The 23,781-nt window shown below is 44.4% G+C and overlaps 1 protein-coding gene and 1 long non-coding RNA gene across 5 annotated transcripts in view; one reads left to right on the top strand and one right to left on the bottom strand.

Moving 5' to 3' along the window:
• Positions 1-14,768, bottom strand: part of PDSS1 (decaprenyl diphosphate synthase subunit 1) — a 49,408-nt gene extending 34,640 nt beyond the window's left edge. For 2 of the 4 annotated variants that reach the window (XM_055353326.2, XM_055353328.2), the window contains exons 1-5: positions 14,355-14,756; positions 10,030-10,062; positions 7,476-7,540; positions 6,823-6,931; positions 2,447-2,577 (exon numbers count right to left, since the gene is read on the bottom strand). In XM_055353326.2, the coding sequence (XP_055209301.2) occupies positions 2,447-2,577; positions 6,823-6,931; positions 7,476-7,540; positions 10,030-10,062; positions 14,355-14,483 (467 nt within the window). In that variant the 5' untranslated portion in view covers positions 14,484-14,756. Of the gene's footprint in view, positions 1-2,446; positions 2,578-4,885; positions 5,007-6,822; positions 6,932-7,475; positions 7,541-10,029; positions 10,063-14,354 lie in introns of those variants that run through there. The other 2 variants (XM_019034940.4, XM_055353327.2) reach the window with 2 other exon arrangements.
• On the top strand, positions 965-5,130 carry LOC129525068 (uncharacterized). The gene is made up of 3 exons (XR_008669108.2): positions 965-1,196; positions 3,910-4,056; positions 4,997-5,130. It is a non-coding gene; the product is annotated as an uncharacterized lncRNA (long non-coding RNA).
• Positions 14,769-23,781: the final 9,013 nt, after the last annotated feature.

The following is a 23,781-nucleotide window of genomic DNA, read 5'->3' as shown; positions in this document are numbered from 1 at the left end:
ACCAGCCTGGCCAACATGGCGAAACCCCATCTCTACTAAAAACACAAAATTGGCTGGGCGTGGTAGCGTGTGTCTGTAATCCCAGCTACTTGGGAGGCTGAGGCAGGAGAATTGCTTGAACCCAGGAGGTGGAAGTTGCAGTGAGCTGGGATTGTGCCATTGCACTCCAGCCTGGGCGACAGAGTGAGACTCCATCTCAAAAAAAAAAAAAAGAAAAAGGAAAAGAAAAACTTCCAATTATGGGGACAGTGGGTGATAGTACTTAAAGCAGTAAAAAAAAAAAATTTCCTTCCCATGTTTATTTCTGAGAGCAATGAACTGTATTACATATTAAGAGAGAAATTAAAAATATAAACACATTCTCTAGACCAGTGATTCTCAACCAGGGGTGATTCTGCGCTGCGTGGGACCATGGGACACTTGGCAGTATCTGGAGGCATTTTTGATTGTTACCAACTCAGGGGCATCTAGTGGGTAGAGCCAGCGATGCTGCTAAACATCCTGTAATGCACATGGCAGCCCCAAGTGACCCCCAACAAAGAACAACGTGGCCCAAAATTTCAACAGTCCCGAGGCTGCGGAACTCTGCTCTGGACTGCAGGAGATGTTATTTCAAGTTTGGCTCAGAGGGAGCGTTTTTGCTGCTCTGCCTTCCGGTAAAGTGAAAGTGGTCCTGATGACGGTTAAAGGTCAATGCCAGAGATTTCACTGCTTGCTACAAATATACTGTGAGCTCTTTGAAAAGCCCAGCTAAAGTGGCAGCCAGACCTGGGCATGGCATGATGTGCTGGACAAGGCAGGGCCAGCAGCAGGGCAGAGAAAGCTGTGGGCAGAGGAGAGGAGCCACTAAGAAGCAATATCTGACACTCATTCTTACAGCGTCATTAAATTCAGTGCTGACAAATCTTAGGCATTCCTTAAACATCTACTGAGAAGGGGAAATATAATACAAATGTTCAACACTAGGGAGATGTATTAGTACATTATGATCTAATGGAATTTCCATCAATAGATTATATGATGTAATTGTGAAGACATTTCATTAACTTATTTTAAAAACTTTTTTTTTTTGAGACTGAGTCCATGCAACAGATAACTCAGACTTGACACGTCCAGAAAACAGAGTTGTGGTGGATTCTCAGACATGCCCCCAGATCCCCCGTCAGTGCACGACTCTGCCCCAGCTGCTGTACCAGGTAGGGTTGGTACCTGTTGGCCTTCATTCCTTAGCCTCTTCAAGGATTGCCTTGGCTACAAAGAGTCCTCTCACCTTAGGCTGTGCCCCTTCGGGAGGCAACCCACATCCAGGGACTGATAGATGAAGGGCCATTCTACCTGCACACCCTAGAGGGTGTTTCAGGCTGTTGATTGCAGCTCAGCTTCTCCTGCTACCCAGTCCTGTATCCTCTCCCCCTCCCTCAGGTGTCAGTAATCCCAAGGGATAATCCCAAATAAACATCCTGTCCTTTAAACTTCAACTCAGAGTCTGCCTCCTGGAGAACCTAACTTGCAACAGAGCTCAGCAAAACCCAAGCTCATTTTATTAAAGAACCCAGATCAAAAAAGAGCTTTATGGGCTGGGCACAGTGGCTCACGCCTGTAATCCCAGCACTTTGGGAGGCCAAGGTGGGTGGATCACATGAGTTCAGGAGTTTGAGACCAGCCTGGCCAACATGGTGAAACCCCATCTCTACTAAAAACACACACACACACAAAAATTAGCCGGGCATGGTGGCTCATACCTTGAGACCACATCCTGGCTAACACGGTGAAACCCCATCTCTACTAAAAATACAAAAAATTAGCAGGGCACAGTGGCAGGCGCCTGTAGTCCCAGCTACTCGGGAGGCTGAGGCAGGAGAATGGTGTGAACCCAGGAGGCAGAGCTTCCAGTGAGCCGAGATCACACCACTGCACTCCAGCCTGGGCGACAGAGCAAGACTCCGTCTCAAAAAAAAAAAAGATGCCAGACTAGATTCCTGAGTGACTTTAGTGACTTAAAGTCAGAATCTAAACATCACAAAGTGAATTTTTAGGTACATGCTACTTTTTTTTTTTTTAAGACAAGAGTCTCGCTCTGTTGCCCAGGCTGGAGTGCAATGGCGTGATCTCAGCTCACTGCAACCTCCGCCTCCCAGATTCAAATGATTCTCCTGCCTCAGCCTCCCAAGTAGCTGGGATTACAGGCATCTGCCACCACGCCCGGCTAATTTTTTTTGTATTTTTAGTAGAGACGGGGTCTCACCATGTTGGCCAGGCTGGTCTCAAACTCCTGATCTCACGATCCACCTGCCTCAGGCTCCCAGAATGCTGGGATTATAGGCATGAGCCACCACGCCCAGCCGGTATATGCTAATTCTTAAATGGGAAATGAAAGAGTAAGTAACCTGGGGAAGAAAGACTTCCCAAATATAAAAACAAGAAAGGAATGAAAAAAAGAGCTCACCGGGAGTTGTTATGATGAATATTGCATGCTCGGGCCATTAGCGCCACAATAATTGGTCGAAAGGCTTTCCCTTTCCCATCAAAGTAGTACTCAGACATTTCCTTAAGTTCTGATGTTGATATAAGCAGTTCCTGAAATAAAGTTTCTCTGTGTCACAATGGCATCAAAAAACTGCACAGAAAGCCAACAGGATTTCTTTTTTTTTTGAGACGGAGTTTCGCTCTTGTTGCCCAGACTGGAGTGCAATGGCACGATCTCAGCTCATTGCAACCTCCGCCTCCCGGGTTCATGCAATTCTCCTGCCTCAGCCCCCCAAGTAGCTGGGATTACAAGCACCCGCCACAATGCCTGGCTAATTGTTTGTATTTTTAGTAGAGACGGGATTTCACCATGTTGGCCAGGCTGCTCTTAAACTCCTGACATCAGGTGATCCACCCGCCTCGGCCTCCCAAAGTGTTGGGATTACAGGCGTGAGCCACTGCACCTGGCCAGGATTTCTTCTACAAAACTTTGGTTTAATTTAAGTGTATTCATTTCAATTGAGAAATTCAACACTCCATGGGCAAGGCTCCCACACTGCAGGGCCATCCACCTGGCTGTCCTGCAGGCTAGAACATAAACAATCCGTGGATCAGCCCCAAGTGGCCTGAATGCTAGAACAGGTACTGCCACCTGCCCCGCTGACAGAATCAGACACCAGATGACTCCAAGAGACAGCAGGAGGGGGAAGAAAGCACTAGGTGGCTAAGGGACTCTGGGCTCATTGACAGCCGGACAGCGAAAGGAACAGGGGCTGGTTCGCAGCTTGAAAGATGGAGGCGGGAAGAGAAAGATAGGGAAGGTGGAAGCCAGTGGCCGTCGGGAGCCTGTGAAGCAGGTCAGGTGGGTGGGGTGTCATGGGTAGGGTGGCAAAGCTGTTTTTTTACATTTTTTATTTTAATTTTTTTAGAGACAAGGTCTTGCTCTGTCACCCAGGCCTCAGGGCAGTGGCAGGATCATAACTCACTGCAGCCTCAAACTCCCAGGGGCAAAGCTGTTTACGAGGGGCAGGAAGATAGTAAGGCCACAGCCAAGGAGAAGAAACAGGGCTCAGTCCATCTGGCTTGGCCTTTATTTGGCAAAAGACATTTTGAGGGTTCATAGAGGCCCATGTAAGCGCATAGAGCCCATATAAGGCATGGGCTGCCGGATTACAAGGAGCCTACAACTGAACTGGGGAGAGAAACATTTTGCAAATATGAAACAATCAATGACGAATACAGTAGTAGCGTGAACAATGCTGTACATTAAATACATTGAAAGTTCAGGGAAGGAAGAGATCAGTGCAGGCTAGAAAAACTGAGTATTTCATGGAGGAGATGGGCTTTGATGTGGGATTAGAAGCCTAAACAGGGTTCTGATTCACAAAGAGGACAAGAGCCTTCCAGCTGACGGGTGTGTGTCGCTTGTATCTGCCACTCCAGGACTAAGTCAGAGTTTATCCCCTGGACGCAGTGGGAGTCAATGAACCTCAGCCCTGCACAGGTGAACACAACAAAGTGGGCCCATCGTTAATTCAGTAAATTACCGACTTAGTGCCAGGCACTGTAACAGACACAGAGGTCACAAAGGTAAGTAAGACAAGCCTTGCCTACAAGGAGCTCAGGGTCTAGATGGGGAGAAGTAAAACGATCATTGCCGTTGACACAACACAGTGTGATGGGTATGGTGCTGTCACCCAGGTAAGCTGTCACCTCGGAAGCTGAGACAGGGAGGAGAAGAGCACGAATGAAAGGACCAGGGGCATGGAAGTGCCTGGCCTGGGGCAGTGGGGACTGACAAGAGGCAGACTAGAAGGACATAGAGGGGAAGGAGAGGGACAAGTCCTGGGTTCTTCCCAGGTTCCCCAAGGAACAGGAAAACAGCAGAACAAACAACTCATGGGGGAAAAGTAGAGTCTCAGCTGAGTTAAGCCTGAGATCGTCATGGCCGCCCCATGGCGTTCCTGGTGAGTAGTTAGCTACCTGGGTGTGGGAGATGTGATTCAACCTGGAGTAGTGATATTATTTGAGAGACGTAAGTATGGACACAGGTATATAAGGAAGAGAGAGAGGAGGGGGCCCACGGAACCCCAGGGAATGGCAAAATTAAAGGAAGTGAGCTGGAGGTGATGAACCGAAGAAAAGCCTCAGGATAAGGAGGGGGAACAAAGTGCAGAGTGAAGGGAACCATGTTTCAAGGAGGGGTTACAGTCAATAGTGCCCAATGGTCAGAAAACCAGGAAGTGTCTGTTACAGTAGATAGCTAGTCAGGCATGAGCAGGGCAGGAGAGGGCTCCCCCACCCACAACAGGAAGGCGACCATCACGTGATGATCAGGCAGTTGTTAACTGTGTCACTAAAACACTAATTGGTCACAGCTGGTGCCAAGGGACGGCGGTCTCTCAATAGATACAAAAACCTGAAACTGGTGATCAGCTTCCCAATAAGATCTCAGGAGTTGGGTGAGTCGGCTCAACCATGCACACTAAGAGGCAAAATGGCAGAGCTTAATTGGTGTATGTCCTTCTAGGAACACTGGGACTGGTATGGGAAGAATGCCTCATGTGAGCATGCGCAGCAAAACTCCGGTAAACACACTGAGCATGCTCCCCTCCCCAACACTGGCGGGCCACTGCGCATGCGGGCAGCCCACCCCAAGGGAAGAATCCGGGGAGACGGGATGCAAGTCCCTGGAAGTATGCCAACATCTAAAACCCAAATTCCAAGGTCAAACCACACACTTTCTCTCAGGTCACCAGCTTGGCCCTCTTACAAGTGTACTTTACTTCCTTCCCTTCCTACTCTACACTTAATAATAAACTTTCTCTCCTGCTCTAAAACTTGCCTCCGTCTCTCCTTCTGCCTTAGGCCCCTCAGTCGAATTCTTTCTTCTGAGGAGGCAAGAATTGAGGTTGCTGCAGACCTGTACAGATTTGCTGCTGGTAACACATCCATTGGATTTAGCACAGGGAAGCTATCAGTGACCCAAGCAAAACCAGCTTCAGAGGAGAGGCTGGAAAGGGGGCCCCAGCGCAATAGTGGAGGGAACATGAAGGCACTGGAGAAAGGCAGAGGGAAGGGGATACTGTGAGGGAAGGGAGGGAGTGAAGCACTGGGTCAGTGGATGGGCCTTTTAAAAATGCAGGTGAAGAAACTGAACACCCAATGGATATGGAAGACCATGCCAGTGAAAGTTTGCAGACAGAGGGAGAGGCCATGTCTGCGGGAGTTCCTAAGAAACTGGGGAGGTTGGCTAAGGGACTGCCCTAGAGAGGGAAGGGACATGACTTCCACGGGTGGGAGGAGAGCAGGCAATCGCCAGAGAAGGCGCAGGCAAGCTGGCCAATTGTGACAGAGCAGGAGCTGAAGGAGTTCTTCCTCAACAGCCCCTACTGTCTGTAAAACAGGAAGTGGTGTCCTCCCAAAGTGCTAGGATTATAGGTGTGATCCACCGTGCCCAGCCAATTTTTTTCTAAAGACAGAAAAAATGTCTTGCTCTCTCACTCAGGCTGGAGTGCAGTGGCGGGATCATGGCTCACTGCAGCCTCAAACTCCTGGGCTTAAGCAGTCCTCTTGCTTTGGCCTCCTAAGTTGGTAGGATTACAGCCACGAGCCACGGTGCCCAACCACGTGAGGTTGGGAACTACTGAGAGTTTTCAGGAAAAAGAGTTGAATGAAGAAAGCCATATTTGGGGCAGACTGGCAATGACATTCAGAATTAGATAAGGAAGAGACAGCTGGAGTCACTGGGAGGTGGTGGGTTTTAAGAGGAAAGGTGGGATAACTCATTGGACAAGCATGAGCTACCTGGACCATTTTTTTTCTTCAGGTTCCCAACCCTGCCATAACCTCTTTCTGGACATAAATACATATTGCATTCTTCATATTGCCTGGCACTGGGTCATATGTATTCTTGCTCAAGAAACATTTGAAACTTGACCATATGTGAATCAAGATTGCAAACTGCATTGTACAGATCTGAAAACCTGCACTGTTTTTTTGTAATCCCAGCACTTTGGGAGGCCAAGGCGGGTAGGTCACCTGAGGTCAGGAGTTCAAGACCAGCCTGGCCAGCATAGCAAAACCCCGTCTCCACTAAAAATACAAAAATTACCCAGGCGTGATGGCGAATGCCTATAATCTCAGCTACTCAGGAGGCTGAGGCAGGAGAATTGCATGAACCCGGGAGGCAAGGGTTGCAGTGAGCTTAGATTGCACCACTGCACTCAAGCCTGGGCAACAGAGTGAGACTCCAGCTCAAAAAATAATAATAATTATAAGAATAAAAAATAAAATAAAATTTTAGTAAGTTTTGGTAAGCTAAAACATTACATCACAGCAGAATAAAAAACTTACCTTTCTAATGTCCTCATACAGACCTTTCAAGTCTCTCCAACCGAGTTTGAAAGGATCGGCGTATTTTTCACCACTGTGTGTTTTACTGTCTGGGGTTGTGTGATGAAACCTGGGACATGCAAAAATGCACATGACTTCATTTTCAAGTAAGTTTTATATACATATATATTTAGTAGACTCAGATACGGAAAATTCAGCCCAAATATTTGCTAGAAATTAATCATGAATCTGAAAAGGTCATTATAATTTAGAAAAACACACAGAATTCTATTCTTGCTAAATGACAGATCAATAGATCACTTTTATAAACAGGGCCTTGAGAACCCACAAAATCAAAGATAAACTAAACTATGTTCATTGTGTTCTGGGTTGAGCTCAAACTTTATTATATTCCTGTTTTTTGAATAGGCAGAGATCTACAATTTAGAATAGAAATTTACAGGCAATATAATTAATAATTTTAGGCCGGGTGCTTATGTCTGCAATCCCAGCACTTTGGGAACCTGAGGGTGGGAGGATCGCTTGAGGCCAGCAGTTCAAGACCAGCCTGGGCAACACAGTGAGCTCCCCATCGCTACAAAAAAAAATTTTTAAATAACAATAAATTTAAAAATGGATAATTTTAGTAGTTGCAGTATGGACTGTAAACTTACCGTGATATACGACATACATTTGGACAGGCAGATGTTAAATGCTTCACAAGATTAATATAGGGTATCTATAAAATAAAAATGTCAAGAAACTTGTAAGAATATTCCTGAAAAACTGTAACATTGGATGATAAAACCCCCATAATTATAATCTTTATCTTCTAATCACCCATTTACAGGTAGATTGCAAACTTTAGAGGAAGAATAATTTTAAAGTTTCCTTTTGTTATTACAAAATACTTGTCATTGCAGAAAACATAAATAAGAAAAAAGGAGAAAATAAAAACCATCTTCAGTCCATCCCTTCCCCCAAAGAAAGCCATTTCCATATTCATATCTATCTTTCCAGACCTGAAAATTAGTTTTAAAACAATTTCCTTCCATTTAACTAAGATTGGTCAGAGGAAAAAAGATTTCAATAGCAAGGAAGGAATTTATATTTATACAAACACTCTATTTTAAGTTCTTGTTCCTCAACATACTTTGGAAATGGGAGAACAGAGTTTGAAAGCACATAAACCAGGGTGTTAAAAGTAGTTATTCTGGAATGATTTGGATTGTGGGGGTGTTTTGTTTTATTCCTTCTTTTGGTAGATATTTTCTGATTTTTCTCTAATGAACATGTATTGCTCTAGCCATATTTTTTTATTTTTATTTTTTTTGTGTGTGTGAGACGGAGTCTCGTTCTGTCGTCCAGGCTGGAGTGCAGTGGCGCTATCTCGGCTCACTGCAGGCTCCGCCCCCCGGGGTTCACGCCATTCTTCTGCCTCAGCCTCCTGAGTAGCTGGGACTACAGGCGCCCACCACCTCACCTGGCTAATTTTTTGTATTTTTAGTAGAGATGGGGTTTCACCATGTTAGCCAGGATGGTCTTGATCTCCTGACCTCATGATCCGCCCGCCTTGGCCTCCCAAAGTGCTGGGATTACAGGCGTGAGCCACCGTGCCCGGCGCCATATTAAAATGACAATGAAAGTTGACTTTGCCAGACACCAGTCAAAGTAGTTGGCCTGAGTTTCATTCTTTCCCCCACAGCATTACATATTCATTAAACCAGTAAGAACTTTCATGATGTCCCAGGCAATTACAATGTAACAAGAAAACAAAGTGACAATCCTCCTTCATGCTTTATATGACAACCATTATATGACAACCTATGTCTTTCAGTCTACATGGGTAATTAATTCCTATGAGTTCAGTATTTTATTATAATACTTATAAATAAGGGCATCTTAATGGAAGAGTAAAACTTCTTCAGTAAAAGACTTAATAATTATTATCAGGTCTCTAGTAATAGTTACTATTATTAGAAATCCTGAGCAAAAGTGATCCTCCTGCCACAGCCTCCCCAAGTGCTGGAATTACAGATGTGAGTCACTGCGCTTGACCAAATAACTATGATTAGTTATAATAACTAACTGAACTATTCTAACTGAATAACTTTTTAGTTATTCAGTTAGAGACACCTAATCTGGGTTGAAGGATTAAAATTGCATAGCTAATTAATACAGGGGACGCTTTTTACCACCAAGTGGCCTAACAATTATTAGTAGCATGGACTTTGGAAGACAGATCTCGGTTCAAATCTCAACATTTGTGTTACCTTGTGATGTCTTTCTGATAATACCTACTCATGGAAAGAGGTGGAGATTAATTTCGAGAGCAGATGTAAAGCTCTTAGCTCAGAGCCTAGTACACAATATACATTTAATACAGTATCTATTCAATCAAGCCACTATTTTCTGCTTTAAAAGTACTTTAGAGCAGTTTTTCAAAGGGAGGTGAGAGGTGCTCAGAAAAGCAGTGAAGAATGAAAAGAGAGGGGCAACAGTCATTTTCTAATTCCGATTTTGTTCCTTACCTTTCCCTCACACACTCTCTGAAAGTCAACCTTGCCTCTCATGAATTTACTTTTATTTTATTTTTCCAGGCTGGAGTGCAGTGGTGCAATCATAGCTCACTGCAGCCTCAATCTCCTGGGCTCAAGCTATCTTCCCACCTCAGCCTACTGAGTAGCTGGGACTACAGGAACATGCCACAATGCGTAGCTGATTTTTAGAAACGAGGTGTATTAGTACGTTTTCACATTGCTATAAAGAAATACCCAAGACTGGGTAATTTACAAAAGAAAGAGGTGTGACTGACTCACAGTTCCAAACGGCTAGGGAGGCCTCAAGAAACTTACAATCATGGCAGAAGGAAAAGGGAAAGCAAGGCACCTTCTTCACTAGGCAGCAGGAAGGAGAATGAACACAGAAGGAACTACCAATCACTTATAAAACCATCAGATCTCATAAGAATTCGCTATAACAAGAACAGCATGGGGGAATCTGCCCCCAGGATCCAATTACCTCCACATAGGCCCTCCTTTGACACATGGGGATTAAAATTTGAGATGAGATTTGGGTAGAGACACAGAACCAACCATATCGTTCTGCCCCTTGCTCCTCCCAAATCTCATATCCTCATTTTTCAAAACCAATCATTCCTTCCGAACAGTCCCCAAAAGTCTTAACTCATTCTAGCATTAACTCAAAAGTCCAAGTCCAAAGTCTTACCTGAGACAAGTCAAGTCCCTTCCGCCTATGAACCTGTAAAATCAAAAACAAGTTAGTTACATCCAAGATACAATGGGGGTACAGGCATTGGTTAAATGTTCCCATTCCAAATGGTAGAAATTGGCCAAAACGAAGGGGCTTACATGCAAGTCCAAACCCAGCAGGGCAGTCATTACTTAAAGCTCCAAAATGATCTTTGACTCCATGTCTCACATCTAGGTCACACTGATGCAAAGGGTGGGCTCCCAAGAACTTGGGTGGCTCTGCCTCTGTGGCTTTGCAGGGTTCAACCCCCACTGCTATTCTCATGGGCTGGCATTGAGTGCCTGCCGCTTTTCCAGGTGCACGGTGGAAGCTGTTGGTGGATCTACCATTCTGGGGTCTAGAGCACGGTGGCCCTCCTTTCACAGCTCCATTAGGCAGTGCCCCAGCAGGGACTCTGTGTGGGGGCTGCAACCCCACATTTTCTTTCCGCACTGTCCTAACAGAGGTTCTCCATGAGGGTTCTCCCCTCTTCAGCAGACTTCTGCCTGGGCATTGAGGCATTTCCATACATCCTCTGAAATCTAGGCAGAAGTTCCCAAATTGTTGTCTTCTGTGCACCTTGCAGGCTCAGCAGCACATGGAAGCCACCAAGGCTTGGGGCTTATACCCTCTGAAGCAATGGCCCAAGCTGTACCTTGGCCCCTTTTAGCTACGGCTGGGAAGCAGGGCACCAAGTCCCAAGGCTGCTCTTGCACAGAGCAACAGGGCCCTGGGCCCAGCCCATGAATCCATTTTTCCCTCCTAGGCCTCCTGGCCTGTGATGGGAGGGGCTGCAGAGAAGGTCTCTGACATGCTCTGGAGACATTTTCCCCATTCTCTTGGCTATTAACATTCGGCTCCTTGTTACTTATGCAAATGTCTGCAGCCAGTTTGAATTCCTCCCCAGAAAATTCTTTTCTATCACATCTTCAGGCTGCAAATTTTCCAAACGTTTATGCTCTGCTTCCCCTTTAAATTTAAGTTCCAATTTCAGATCATCTCTCTCAGGCTCAAAGTTCCACAGATCTCTAGGGTGGGGCAAAATGCCACCAGTCTCTTTGCTAAAGCATAGCAAGAGTGACCTTTGCCCAGTTCCCAGGAAGCTCCTCATCTCCATCTGAGACCACCTCAGCCTGGACTTCATTGTCCATATCACTTTCAGCATTTTGGTCAAAGCCATTCAACAAGACTCTAGGAATTTCCAAACTTTCCTACATCTTCCTTTCTTCTTCTGAGCCCTCCAAACTATTCCAACCTCTGCTTGTTACCCAGTTCCAAAGTAATTTCCACATTCTCAGGTATCTTATATCAATGCCAACTACTTTGGTACCAATTATCTGTATTGGTCCATTCTCACACTGCTATAAAGAAATTACCCATGACTGGGCAATTTATAATTATAGGAAAGAGGTTTAATTGACTCACAGTTCTGAATGGCTGGGGAGGCCTCAGAAACTTAGAATCATGGTGGAAGAAGGAGAAGGAGAAACAAGCACCTTCACAAGGCGGCAGGAGACAGAATGAACACAGGAGGAACTACCAAACACTTATAAAACCAGCAGATCTTGTGAGAACTCCCTATCATGAGAACAGCATGGGGGAATCCACCCCCATGATCCAATTACCTCCACCTGGTCCCTCCCTTGACCCTCCCTGGTCCCCAAATGTAATTGGGGATTACAATTCGAGATAGATGTGGGTGGGCACACAGAGCCAAACCATATCAGGAGGTCTCACTAAGTTGCCCAGGCTGGTTTCGAACTCCTGAGCTAAAGGGATTCTCCTGCCTCGGTCTCCCAAAGTGTTGGGATTACAGGTGTGAGCCACCACGCTCAGCCAAAGAGAAAGTGCTGGGTAAGAATCAAATACATGGCCGTGTGCCAATCCTCAAGCGGGGGGGGGGGGGGGGGGGGGATTGCTTGAGTCCAAGATTTCAAGACCAACCTGGCCAACACAGAAAGTCCCCGTCTCTAAAAAAATAAATTAAAAAAAAAAATCAAAGATATACTGAGAAGTGATTTGGCACGATCCCATGCACACTGGTTTTTATCGTATTACAATATTTGTTCACACTACTAGTGAAGTCAGAAGAATGTACAACCATTAGGAGGTAGTAGAGCTCTGGTGGAGAGCAAGACGTGGCTTAATTATTGCTGCTCTTTGTCCCTGTGGCTTAGTTATTGTAGGTCTGTGTCCCCAAGGACTATCAGGCCCTAAGAGACTTGAGGTAACCAAAATACACATGCCTGAGGCAGACACCAGAATGCTAACATATTAACATATAGTGAAAGGCATCACTGACACACATCAGAAATACATGATCTTGGCATCATGAGTCCACACAATCCCTCCTTGTCGTCATGCAGACGGGGAGGCCATAAAGCATATTCTCTCCAGAAAAGCACACTTTCCCTGGCTAAGGTTGCTTGGTGGGCAAGAAACTTTTTTAAAAAGAAGTGTCAGGCCAGGCGTGGTGGCTCACACCTGTAATCCCCGCACTTTGGGAGGCCAAGGAGGGGGCGGATCACTTGAGGTCAGGAGTTCCAGACCAGCCTGGGCAACATGGTGAAACGCCGTCTCTACTAAAAATACGAAAATTAGCTGGGGGTCGTGGTGTACGCCTGTAATCCCAGCTACGTGGGAGTCTGCAGCAGGAGAATCGCTTGAACCTGGGAGGTGGAGGTTGCAGTGAGCCGAGATTCCGCCACTGCACTCCAGCCTGGGCGACAGAGTGAGACTCTGTGTCCAAAAAAAAAAAAGAAGAAGAAGCATGTAGTGGCATAAGAGGGTGGATGCACCCATCTCTTCAAATACTGGCTTCATCTGTGGCACTAGAAATATCTGAAGTCTGGAGAGAACAGTCCTGAAATGGATCACAGCAAAGCCTACCTTCCTCCTCTAAGCCTCTTTTCCCACGTGCCCCTCACCCCCCATATTCTGTTCTCTTTACTCTCTAGCGTTGTCTAGTTGCCCAGCTGCCACTTGGTCTCCAAACGTCTTTTTTGCTTTAGATTTTTTAGAGATAGGGTCTCACACTGTTGCCCAGGCTGGAGTGCATTGGCACTATCACAATAAACAGCTCACTGTAATCTTGAACTCCTGGGATCGAACGATCCTCCTCCCTCAGGCTCCTGAGTAGGTAGAACCACAGGCATGCACCACCCCACCTGGTGAATTTTTTCTATTTTTTATAGAGACAGAGTCTGGCTATGTTGCCTAGGCTGGTCCCAAACTCCTGGCCTCAACCGATTCTCCCACCTCAGCCTCCCAAAGTGCTGGGATTACAGGTGTGAGCCACTGCACCTGGCCCAAGCCTTGTTTTGGATAATTTGTGATACGCATCTACTTTGGTACAAAGTAGATATTTATAAGTGTTATATATTTCATATTGGGAAATGATGTTTGATGAGAACACGGACACATAAAGTATACCAAATCTGAATTAAAAGAGTACTAAATTCAAATAAACTTAAGTAACAGTGAGTCCATAGATTTTGCACGGTTATGCTAATAGCATGGGCCTACCCCATGGCACACTGAGAATCATTACAAAGTGCAGAAGGGCTCACAGTGTCCATTTACAGGGGCTAAACTGACCAGAAAGGGAGAAAAAGGAGATCGGAACCCAAAGGCAGCAGAGGAGACCCTGAAAGAATGGGCTATCGCTGAGATTCTGACTTTAGATGACTCCAGGCTTTCTCTCCTCCTGACGGCCTCGGGCCTTTCTCCTTCCAGTGTCATTCCAGCCCCATCCAGGTGTGCTCTCCTCCCGAAGCCACTGCTGGACAACTAAGGTCCGGTCCACCCTAGCACCAGCCCTGCATTCTCCACAAGACCTTTTCGGACTATTCCGAGGCCGATTCGATCCTCCGTTTCTCGGAGAGAGCTCTGAGCACCTTTGGCTCTAAAATTTCAGGCAAGATCTGTCTTCCTCTAACTCCAAAGTAAATAGCTGCAGTCGCTCTCTAGGCTTAACCTTGTCCATATAGCAGCGGTCAATCTGATCGCTCCTGCGCTTCCCCCAAGACACGGATCCCACCGCTTTCTCCGCCCCCCCCAAACGCTCCCGGGGTCCCCAGGACACCGCTTTCTGCAACCCCGTGTAGGGCGCCCCTACTTCAGTCCAACGCGCGGCTCCGTCCCACCGCGGGCACCCCTCAGCTCCGGAGTCCCACCCCGGAGCTACCCCGTGCGCCCCCGCGTCGCGACGCACGTGCTCCCCGCTCCCATTCATTCCGCCCTCTGCTGTCATTGGAGCCGTGACCTCTGAGCCCCGCCGGGCGCGCGCCTCCCAACCTCACCTGCGCGCGGACGTCGGCAGCGGCGCTCGGCCCCGACGGTCCCGCACGGCCGGGGGAGCCGGGCCCGGGACTCCGCGCCACCGGCCTCCAGGAGCAGCCGCGCCGCCACCGCCACCAGCGCGAGGCCATGGTCGGAGTCTGAAAGTCGCGGCAGGGCGGCGGCTCCGCCTCTGGCCCGCGATCCTCCTCCCGGGACCCGGAGCCGGAAACCTGGCACAGGAAGCGCTTCGGCCACGCCCGGGAGCGCGGTTCGGTCTTCCTCGCTTGCGGTCCAGCTGCCGGCGCGGACACTTCGGGTGTCTGCGCCTCTGCAGCCAACGGGGACTGCAGCCGCTCCCGGGAGGCGACGGGGCAGGGGCGTGCGGAGACCTGGTCTGGGGACCCCGAGCGTGACCTTCCCCGGGGCAAGCCTCCTATCCCCACCTCTTCCCGGAAGCTGTGCAGGGAGACTGGCCACGCCTGCAGTCATAGCAAAAATGTCCCTGTGGGGACCTTTTATTAGCAAGAAATACTACCGCGCGCCACCCTTGCAGCCACGAACTCTTTTGTTCTGCGTGTTTAGGCAGAAACATAACTCAGAGAATGGGGTTCCCGCTCCGCAGCCTAAGCCGGAGGCGACGGTTTCTGCTGCTGCTTCCCTTCGCAGTGACCTGCCACGCCCTGGTCGGCTGCCTTTTGCAATCTGTTCTTGAAGGAAGTTCCAGCCCATCGCATCTTCCTAGAAACAAGTCCGACCACGATCAGGGTTGTTGTGAAATAGTAGCTAAATTAGCCGGGTCTCGTGACTTTTGGACTCTCTCCTCCAAACGCCTTATAGGTATAGTTTGGCAATCTTGCTCACACCTGGGTGTGAACCTGCGTGTACCCAGCCCGGGAGATATTGGAGTCTGTACAGGATTAGTACCCCTTATGGGTTAGAAAGGCCTTCTTTCCTTAGCTCTAAGGCCAGATCTACTGCTGCTAAGAGACAGCGTGTTCCGAACAGAAATTAAGTGATATAAACATTCAGCGCATGCACTCAAACACACAGAGCCAGTGAGACAGGGGGTAGGCATTAGAGATACAGAGATGCAATTTAGTCCTCAAAAAATTCACTCTAATGAGGAAATAGACCAGCAAGTAGGTAATTGCAGTTCTCTGATTCATGTATTTTCTTGTTCTTGGGTTAAAGAATGCGGTAGCCTCATAGCTGGGTACATTAATTTCATATTTAATCGTGTGGATTTTTTATGGAATGAAGACATCATAGACTATATAAAGACATCTATGAAAATAAGCCAGTTTGATGGTGTTTTTTCCATCTTGAAGAATAGTATGTAAAAATATGCAAAGTGCTTTACGAGTAAAGATTGCTAATATGCACCTGTAGTTTATCTTGGTTTAGATTAGGTTTATATATTAACAAACATTCAAAAGGTAGAATTTGCCAAGTAGAGTGTAGCAGTAAGCACTTGGGTTGTACTTGATCCTATGACTAAGACATTATCATTTGCCCTTTTTTGTATATAAAGATAAGGAAACATATAGAGGAAATACCGTATGGTCAAATAAGTATCACACTCAAGCTCACCCAGTTGTCAAGTACGTCACTACACAATTTTGTCAGACCATGTTCGTTTAGAGATTGCTTGGCCACATTAAAACAGAAAACATTGCTCTTAAAAAGATGCTGTAGGTCGGGGGCACAGTGGCTCAGCCTGTAATCCCAGCACTGTGGGAGGCCGAGGCAGGTGGATCACTTGAGGCCAGGAGTTTGAGAACAGCCTGGCCAACATGGTGAAACCCGTCTCTACTAAATATTCAAAAATTAGTTGGGCATGGTGGTGCATGTTCTGTAATCCCAGCTACTTGGGAGGCTGAGGCAAGAGAATCACTTGAACCTGGGAGGCAGAGGTTGCAGTGAGCCGAGATTGTGCCACTGCACTTCGGCCTAGGTGACAAAGTGAGACTCCGTCTTAAAAAAAAAAAAAAAGATGCCGTAGTATTGCAAGGCTAAGTAGGGACAGCAGTTGAAGTTCCTCAAGACTTCCAACATTACTGTATAGCTAAACTCTTGAGAAAAAACAACCTACCAATTGGACATACGGAATTCACAAGTAGTTCTTTTGACCCAACTAGTCCAAGCATGAGTTGAGGAAGTTAAAAACACTATCTGAGTTATGCAGGTAAGTGCTAAAGAACAGACTTCTCTTGTGCAGTCTGAAAACAACTTTAGTCTATTTTGCTGCCTTTAGACAAATGAAAAGCGCCAGTACAGATGGATCAAAATGGCCTATGTGTAACTGAAAGCGATCAAGGTTGTCGTTTTGATGTTGGAGTGTTAGGTACCCTCCAAGACATTTTCTTGCCATATTGATGATACTGTTTAAAACATAATATCTACAATAGGAATAGGTTTTATAGCCAAAGGGATTGTAAATATAGTACCAGGCCAGACACAGTGGGTCATGCCTGTTATCACAGCACTTTGGGAGGCCGAGGTGGCAGGATTGCTTGAGGTCGGGATGTCAAGAACAGCCTAGGCGACATAAGCAAGACCCTGTCTCTACAAAAAATAAAATTAGCCAGGCGTGGTGGTGTGTGTCTGTAGCCCTAGCTACTCAGGAGCCTGAGGCGGGGAAATTTGCTTGAGCCCAGAAGTTCGAGAGTTCGAGGCTGCAGTGAGTTGCGATCGTGCCACTGCATTCCAGTGTGGATGAAAGAGTGGGACACTGTCTCCAAATAAATGAATAAATAATCCTATGTATTACTGTGTCTTGATTTACAGTACTGTGTGAAACATCTCATCCTGATGTTACTAGATAAATGATCAATGAATTATCCAAATTATCTTACTCTGGTAAGCACATTTATTGAGAGAAAAGGTTCAAACATTTGCAGTGAAAGATTAGTTTCACTAACCTTTTTTTTGTTGTTGTTAGTTTTTGTGGATTTCATAGTCTTATGCAAAACGGAATTCTAAAGAATTTGAAGTTGCCAGTACTGATTTTCCTGAGATCTTAAGAGAAGGGGTTAGTATGCTTTTGGAATTTTCTCTGGGGTTTTTAGTCTATGACTCATTAGCTTGTTAAAGCATCACATGGGTGAGGGTTTAATATGCCTGAAATAGCCTTTTTTGTTCCATGGCTGGTGATCACATGTATTGACCAGCAGCTGTCTTGCCGGGACGTGCATCAAGCGGTACAAAATGATAACTACTAATGGAGCGTGATATGCTGCCCCTGCCCTACCAATGTGAGAGCATCATAAGGGAGATTGCGTTAATTATATAATCTAGTTCATTCCACTCAGAGGCTCTCCCACAAAAGCAGAAAATATACTGTTGGTTCTTCCACGTATAATCATATTGTCCGGTTTTCTGGTGTGAATGTTAAAATCTGCCACTTTTTGATTGACTACACATTTATTCCCCCAGGATGCTACCTTATAATACATCATGGTCTTAAGGGAACATATAAAGGGCTAAACGTGGCCTATGGCCCATATTAGCCTGCTTTTATTACTCATTTGAGGAAGATAGAAAATTGCTGTTGTAACTGATACTTAGTTCACTTAAGCCTGGATGGAATAAATTGGCATTACTCCAGACAGTGGAGCAAATTACCCTAATGCTACCTCTCTCCAGTGATTTGAAATGTTATTTTCACTGTATAGGAAATTCTTTTATAGCTTTTGGTTGTTTCTGCACTTTTTATTGAGTTCCATTGATCTTTACATCTATTTTTAGAATAGCAATATTTTTTGTTATTGTATTCTTTTAATTTTTAATATAAGCAAACTTGTTTCTCTTAAAAAATTTATCTGTTTATTTTTTCAGATTTGCACACTAAGATTGTCTATTTCTTCAAAAAAATCCTGCTAGGCTATTAATTGGATTCCTATTATGTTTATTAAATAATTTGGTGACACATTTTGACAATAAATCTGTATCCAGAAACAGGTTTTTTTGTCCCTTAGTCTTATAGTTTTATTAATACACCTACTCTCTTCTATTTTTTTTTGTTTTAATTGCTTTGGATTGGAAAAACAAATGACGAGTTTAGGTGTTGTTTATAAAATAAGAGTAAATATGTTCTGAGAATCTAAAGTGTGTTCAAAGCTTTCTTTTCCTCTACAGCTTTTAAAATATGGTAACTGCGTTTCAGTGTATGGACTTTATGAGACATAGTTTGTCTCTGCAGAGGCAATTTCTAAACTTTTAGCTTTGTGGGCAGGCAGCTATCAAATGTGGGATCTACAGCAGTTTTGTGCATCTAGTAAGCCAAGTATTGCCTGGTCTTAAAGTTATTTATGTCTCTTGTCTACCTGTTTCCTTTAGCTAATTGTGTTTCCCAAGGGCAGAATGCATGTGATTATGTGCCTAATGGATTTTGGTTCCATTGAATTAACTAGTACTATACTTGTAATTCTGTAATGCAGCTCACCTCCATTTAAAAATATATATTTGTTGGCTGGGCGCGGTGGCTCATGCCTGTAATCCCAGCACTTTGGAAGGCCGAGGTGAGCAGATCACCTGAGGTCAGGAGTTTGAGACCAGCCTGACCAACATGATGAAACCCCATCCTTACTAAAAATGCAAAATTAGCCGGGCATGGTGGCACATGCCTGAAATCCCAGCTACGTGGGAGGCTGAGGCAGGAGAATTGCTTGAAACTGGGAGGCGGAGGTTGCAATGAGTCGTGATAACACCATTGCACTCCAGCGTGAGCAACAAGAGAGAAACTCCATCTCAAAAAGAATATATATATATATATATATATATATATATATATATATATATATATAAATCTGATATGCCTTCCATGAGTGAAGATCTTTGAAGACAGGGTATGTGTCTTCCTGTTTTAAACCTTTTCCATTTCCTAGGCTCTTGAACAGTTCCATGATATACTGACCTAAATGAATGTTGGCTAGATTGTGTTGAAATTACAAAGTAGCCTTTAAATAACAAAGCATGAAGAAAATAGTGACTTGAGTTTCTTGAAGAACCATAGACTTTCTAAGGGATATTAGTGCTGTATATGCAACAAATGAGAACATTAAGAAGGATGTTTTATTTTATCAGCTATGTTGCCTGTTGATCCTGTTAAAGAAAATTATGTTCATAAAGTGGAAAACTGTATGTTATGTATCTTTTTCTGAACTCCTTTCAAATCAAGAGTACGTCTTGTAGCAGTTTCAAAGGTTAGGCATTAGTTTTTCACAACACAAATACTTAACTCACTAAAATATTTGTTTAAAATAATTTTTTAGAGTTAATATTATTAGTCTAATTATAAATGACTGTGTTTAAAATTCAAATACTTGGAGATGTCGTTCTTATAAATCACACTAATACTTACTCAGTTTCAACTTAAAGTTGTCTTACAAGAAAAATATGTAAAATATGTAAAAAATATTTCCTCTTTTGTGAAAAAGAGGAAAATGAGTTAAATTGTTATCTTACATATCCTTTATCTAATGGTCTCTAATAAATTCTAAATTTTTCTCCCATAACATAAATGAATTTGGGCTAAAAATAGGACTTTTTTTGTAGTTTCTTAAATGAATTTGTCCTAGGAAAAATATTGTTTTACCATGCATCATAAGAAAGCCATAAAAATTTTAGAACCATCTAGTAGAACTAATTTTTCCCAAATAGCATAAACATAGACAGTATGGTACATCTCTTATGAAAAAAATTAATAATATATCTTCAGAAGAGGTTTATTCTTTGAATTTTCTTCCATTAAGTCTCATTCTTAAAAATTATTAGGCCGGGTGCCCTAGCTCCATCCTGTAATTGTAGCACTTTAGGAGGCCAAAGCGGGAGGATCACTTGAGCCCAGGAATTTAAAGCTGCAGTGAGCCATGATTGTGCCTCTGCACTCCAGCCTGGGTAACTGAGTGAGCCTGTGTCTCAAAAACAAACAAACAAACAAACAAAAACAAAAACAAAACCCAAAAAACTGAAAGATGACGTCGGTTTGTAAATTTGTTTTTCCTGCCTGAGGCAGTTCTAGAAAATATTTTGGACCTTGATTTATCTGTTTCAGAAACAGATGATTTTATCCACCTTATAAGTGGCGAAAAGACAGTGTTTGGATCCATTCCACTGGCTCACCGATATGGGGGCAACCAGGTAAGAGTAGCAACATCATAACTTCCCTTATGCAAATAGAATTATTTGATGGAAATACTGTCCTACTAAAGAAATTATTTTGCATTAAGTTTTAAATTAGTGCATTGGGAGTTCAACAAGATGTGTCTAAAGGAATATGCCATCAGAAGGTGTTTATAGATTAGCTGATGTGATTTCTTGCTGTGCTAAAGCTAGAGTCTAATTCTTTGAATGGAATTGAGAATACTGGGGCAGCATAAATATAAAATTTCTGTGGATTATTGCTAGAGAACTCATTCAGTGCACTTTTGGCATTTTTGGCAAAATGAAGTAGTATAATGTGTCAATATAAAAGGACAAGCCGGGTGCAGTGGCTCACACCTATTATCCCAGCACTTTGGGAGGCCGAGGGAGGCAGATTGCTTGAGCCTAGGAGTTCAAGATCAGCCTGGGCAACATGGTGAAACCCTTCTCTACAAAAATTAGCCAGGCATGGTGACACGTGCCTGTGGTCCCAGCCAATTGGGTGGCTAAAGAGGGAGGATCGCTTGAGACTGGGAGGCAGAGGTTGCAGTGAGCCGAAGTTGTGCCACCATACTGCAGCCAGGGTGACAGAATGAGACCCTGTCTCAAAAAATAAATTAATATAAAACAGATAAAAAGAAGGACAAATAGATTATAATTATATCAAGATAACCATAGAACAATGTACAACTACTAGAATGGGAGTAAATCAAGATTCCTTGGGGGTGTTATTTGTGCTGCAGAAATCAGGAAGGAATTAAGGAACATTCTGGAAATTAAGCAAGATGTTAAGCAAGAAATTAAGCAACAAATTCAGGGTATGGTATCTGACTAATTAAAAAACAGAAACGGGAACATAGGACCAATTGTTGTGACTGTGACTTTCCTGTAAGCTAGATAAGATTAACACTCTCTGGTGGTTTGGGGGCTTTTTCGTAATGCTGGTTTGCTCAGGAACAAATTTTAAGACAAATAGTAAAGTATCATAGGGTTGGTGTAGGATTAGATTAGGAAATATATGTAAAGTGCTTAACATGTTAACTATTACAATTATTATAGCATCAGGTTCTGGTTTGCTGGGTTAGTTATTTCCTTCCTTCTTCAAAGTCCTGTAGACTAAAAGACAAAGCAGTCAAGCCATTAGGAGGAGTTTAAGGGTCACCTGTGACAAACTTGAACATCAATTTATTTTTCTTTTCATCTTTTAAGTTCAGGGGTGCATGTGCAGGATGTGCAGTTTTGTTACATAGGTAAACGTGTGCCATGGTGGTTTACTGCACAGATCGTCCCATCACCCAGTTATTTATTTATTTATTTAATGTATTTATTTTGAGATGGAGCTTTGCTCTGTCACCCATGCTGGAGTGCAGTGGCACGATCTCGGCTCGCTGCAACCTCTGCCTCCTGGGTTCAAGCGATCCTCCTGCTTTAGCCACCCAATTGGCTGGGACCACAGGCACTTGTCACCATGCCTGGCTAATTTTTGTGGAGACAGGGTTTCGCCATGTTGCCCAGGCTTATCTTGAACTCTCAAGTAGCTGGGATTACAGATGCACGCCACAATGCCAGGCTAATTTTTTTTTTTTTTGTATTTTCAGTAGAGACGGGGTTTCACCATGTTGGGCAGGCTGATTTTGAACTCCTGACCTCAAGTGGTCTGCCTGCCTTGGCCTCCCAAAGTGCTAGGATAATGGGCATGAGCCACTGAGCCCAGCCCCCATCACCCAGTTATTGAGCTCAGCATCCATTAGCTATTCTTGCTGATGCTCTCCTTCCCCCCAATCCCCCAACAGGTGCCCAGTGTGTGTTGTTCCCCCTGGCGTATCCATGTGTTCTCAGTCAGCTGCAACTTATAACTGAGAAGATGCAGTGTTTGGTTTTCTGTTCCTGTGTTAGTTTGCTGAAGGTAATGGCTTCCAACTCCGTCCATGTCCCTGCAAAGGACATGATCTTGTTCCTTTTTATGGCTGCCATTCCTTTTCATGGCTGTCATGGGTCAGACCCTTGCCAATGTTCAGTGATTTACCAAGCACACATTTCATACTTATTATACTTTATGCATAATATATGTCCTACTCCGTTCGGGCTGCTATAACAAAATGCCTTGGACTGGGTAATTTATAAACAACAGAAGTTTATTGCTCCCAGTTCTGGAGTTCAGGAAGGCCAAGATCAAAGCACCCACAGATGTGGTATCTTTTGAGGGTTCTCTGCTTCATAGATGGCGCCTTCTCACTTCATCCTCACATGGCGGAAGCGAAGGCAGCTCTCTGGGGCCTCTTTTATAAGGATACGAACCCCATTTATGAGGATGGAGCCCTCATGACCTAGTTACCTCCTAAAGACCCTATTTTCTAATACCATCACTTTGGCGACTGGGTATCAACATAGGAGTTTTAGGGGGATGAATACTGTCAGACCATAGCAGTGTGTTTTTATAAGATTTCCATTTAAAAAATTCCCCCCAAATATTCATGCTTAAAGAAATTATGGGTTATTTATTTTTACATCATCTCTTTCTCTCTCTCTAATTTCATCTGGATGAAATGATACTATTATATGTGGGCCTATAACTGTGTAGGTCTTTTTGCTTTTGCTGATTGGATATGACTTTCCAGTCACAGACTATTGGTATGACTGGTATAAATAACACTACTAACTTTTGTGGCTGTGACATGTATATTCAGTTTATCTGAATTCCAAGCCACAATCTTAACGGTTTAAATTGTCTCCACTATTACTTCTATTAGGACAATAGTAGAATTTTCATCTCTAAATCTTCACATATGCAGAGATATTTCCATTGTGCTTTTATCCTAACATTTGCCCAGGAGCCACTGTGGTACAGTGAGAATAGTGCTACATAGGAAAAAAGAATATGTGAAACCTGGAGCTGGCTCTGCAGGAACTCACTTTGTGACTTGGGCAAGTCACTTAAACAATCTGCCCCTCATTTTTGCCATCTAAAATGAGGTTAGTCTGGGCACGGTGGCTCATGCCTGTAACCTAGCACTTTGGGAGGCCAAAGTGGGAGGATTACTTGAGCCCAGGAGTTTGAGACCAGGCTACACAACATAGGGAGACCCTGTCTCTACAAAAAAAAAAAAAAAAAATTAGAAAAATAATTAGCTAGACGTGGTAGTGCATACCTGTAGTCCCAGCTACTTGGGAGGCTAAGGTGGGAGGATCCCTTGAGCCTGGAGATCAAGCCTGCAGTGAGCTACGATCATGCCACTGCCCTCCAACCTGGTCGGGAGAGTAAGACTCTGTCTCAAAAAATAAGTAAATAAAATAAAATAAAAT

The sequence above is a fragment of the Gorilla gorilla genome, chromosome 8, assembly GCF_029281585.2.
Source record: "Gorilla gorilla gorilla isolate KB3781 chromosome 8, NHGRI_mGorGor1-v2.1_pri, whole genome shotgun sequence".
Lineage (NCBI taxonomy): Eukaryota > Metazoa > Chordata > Mammalia > Primates > Hominidae > Gorilla > Gorilla gorilla.
Note: the sequence above shows the minus strand (reverse complement) of the source record. Positions and strands in the feature narration are given on the sequence as shown.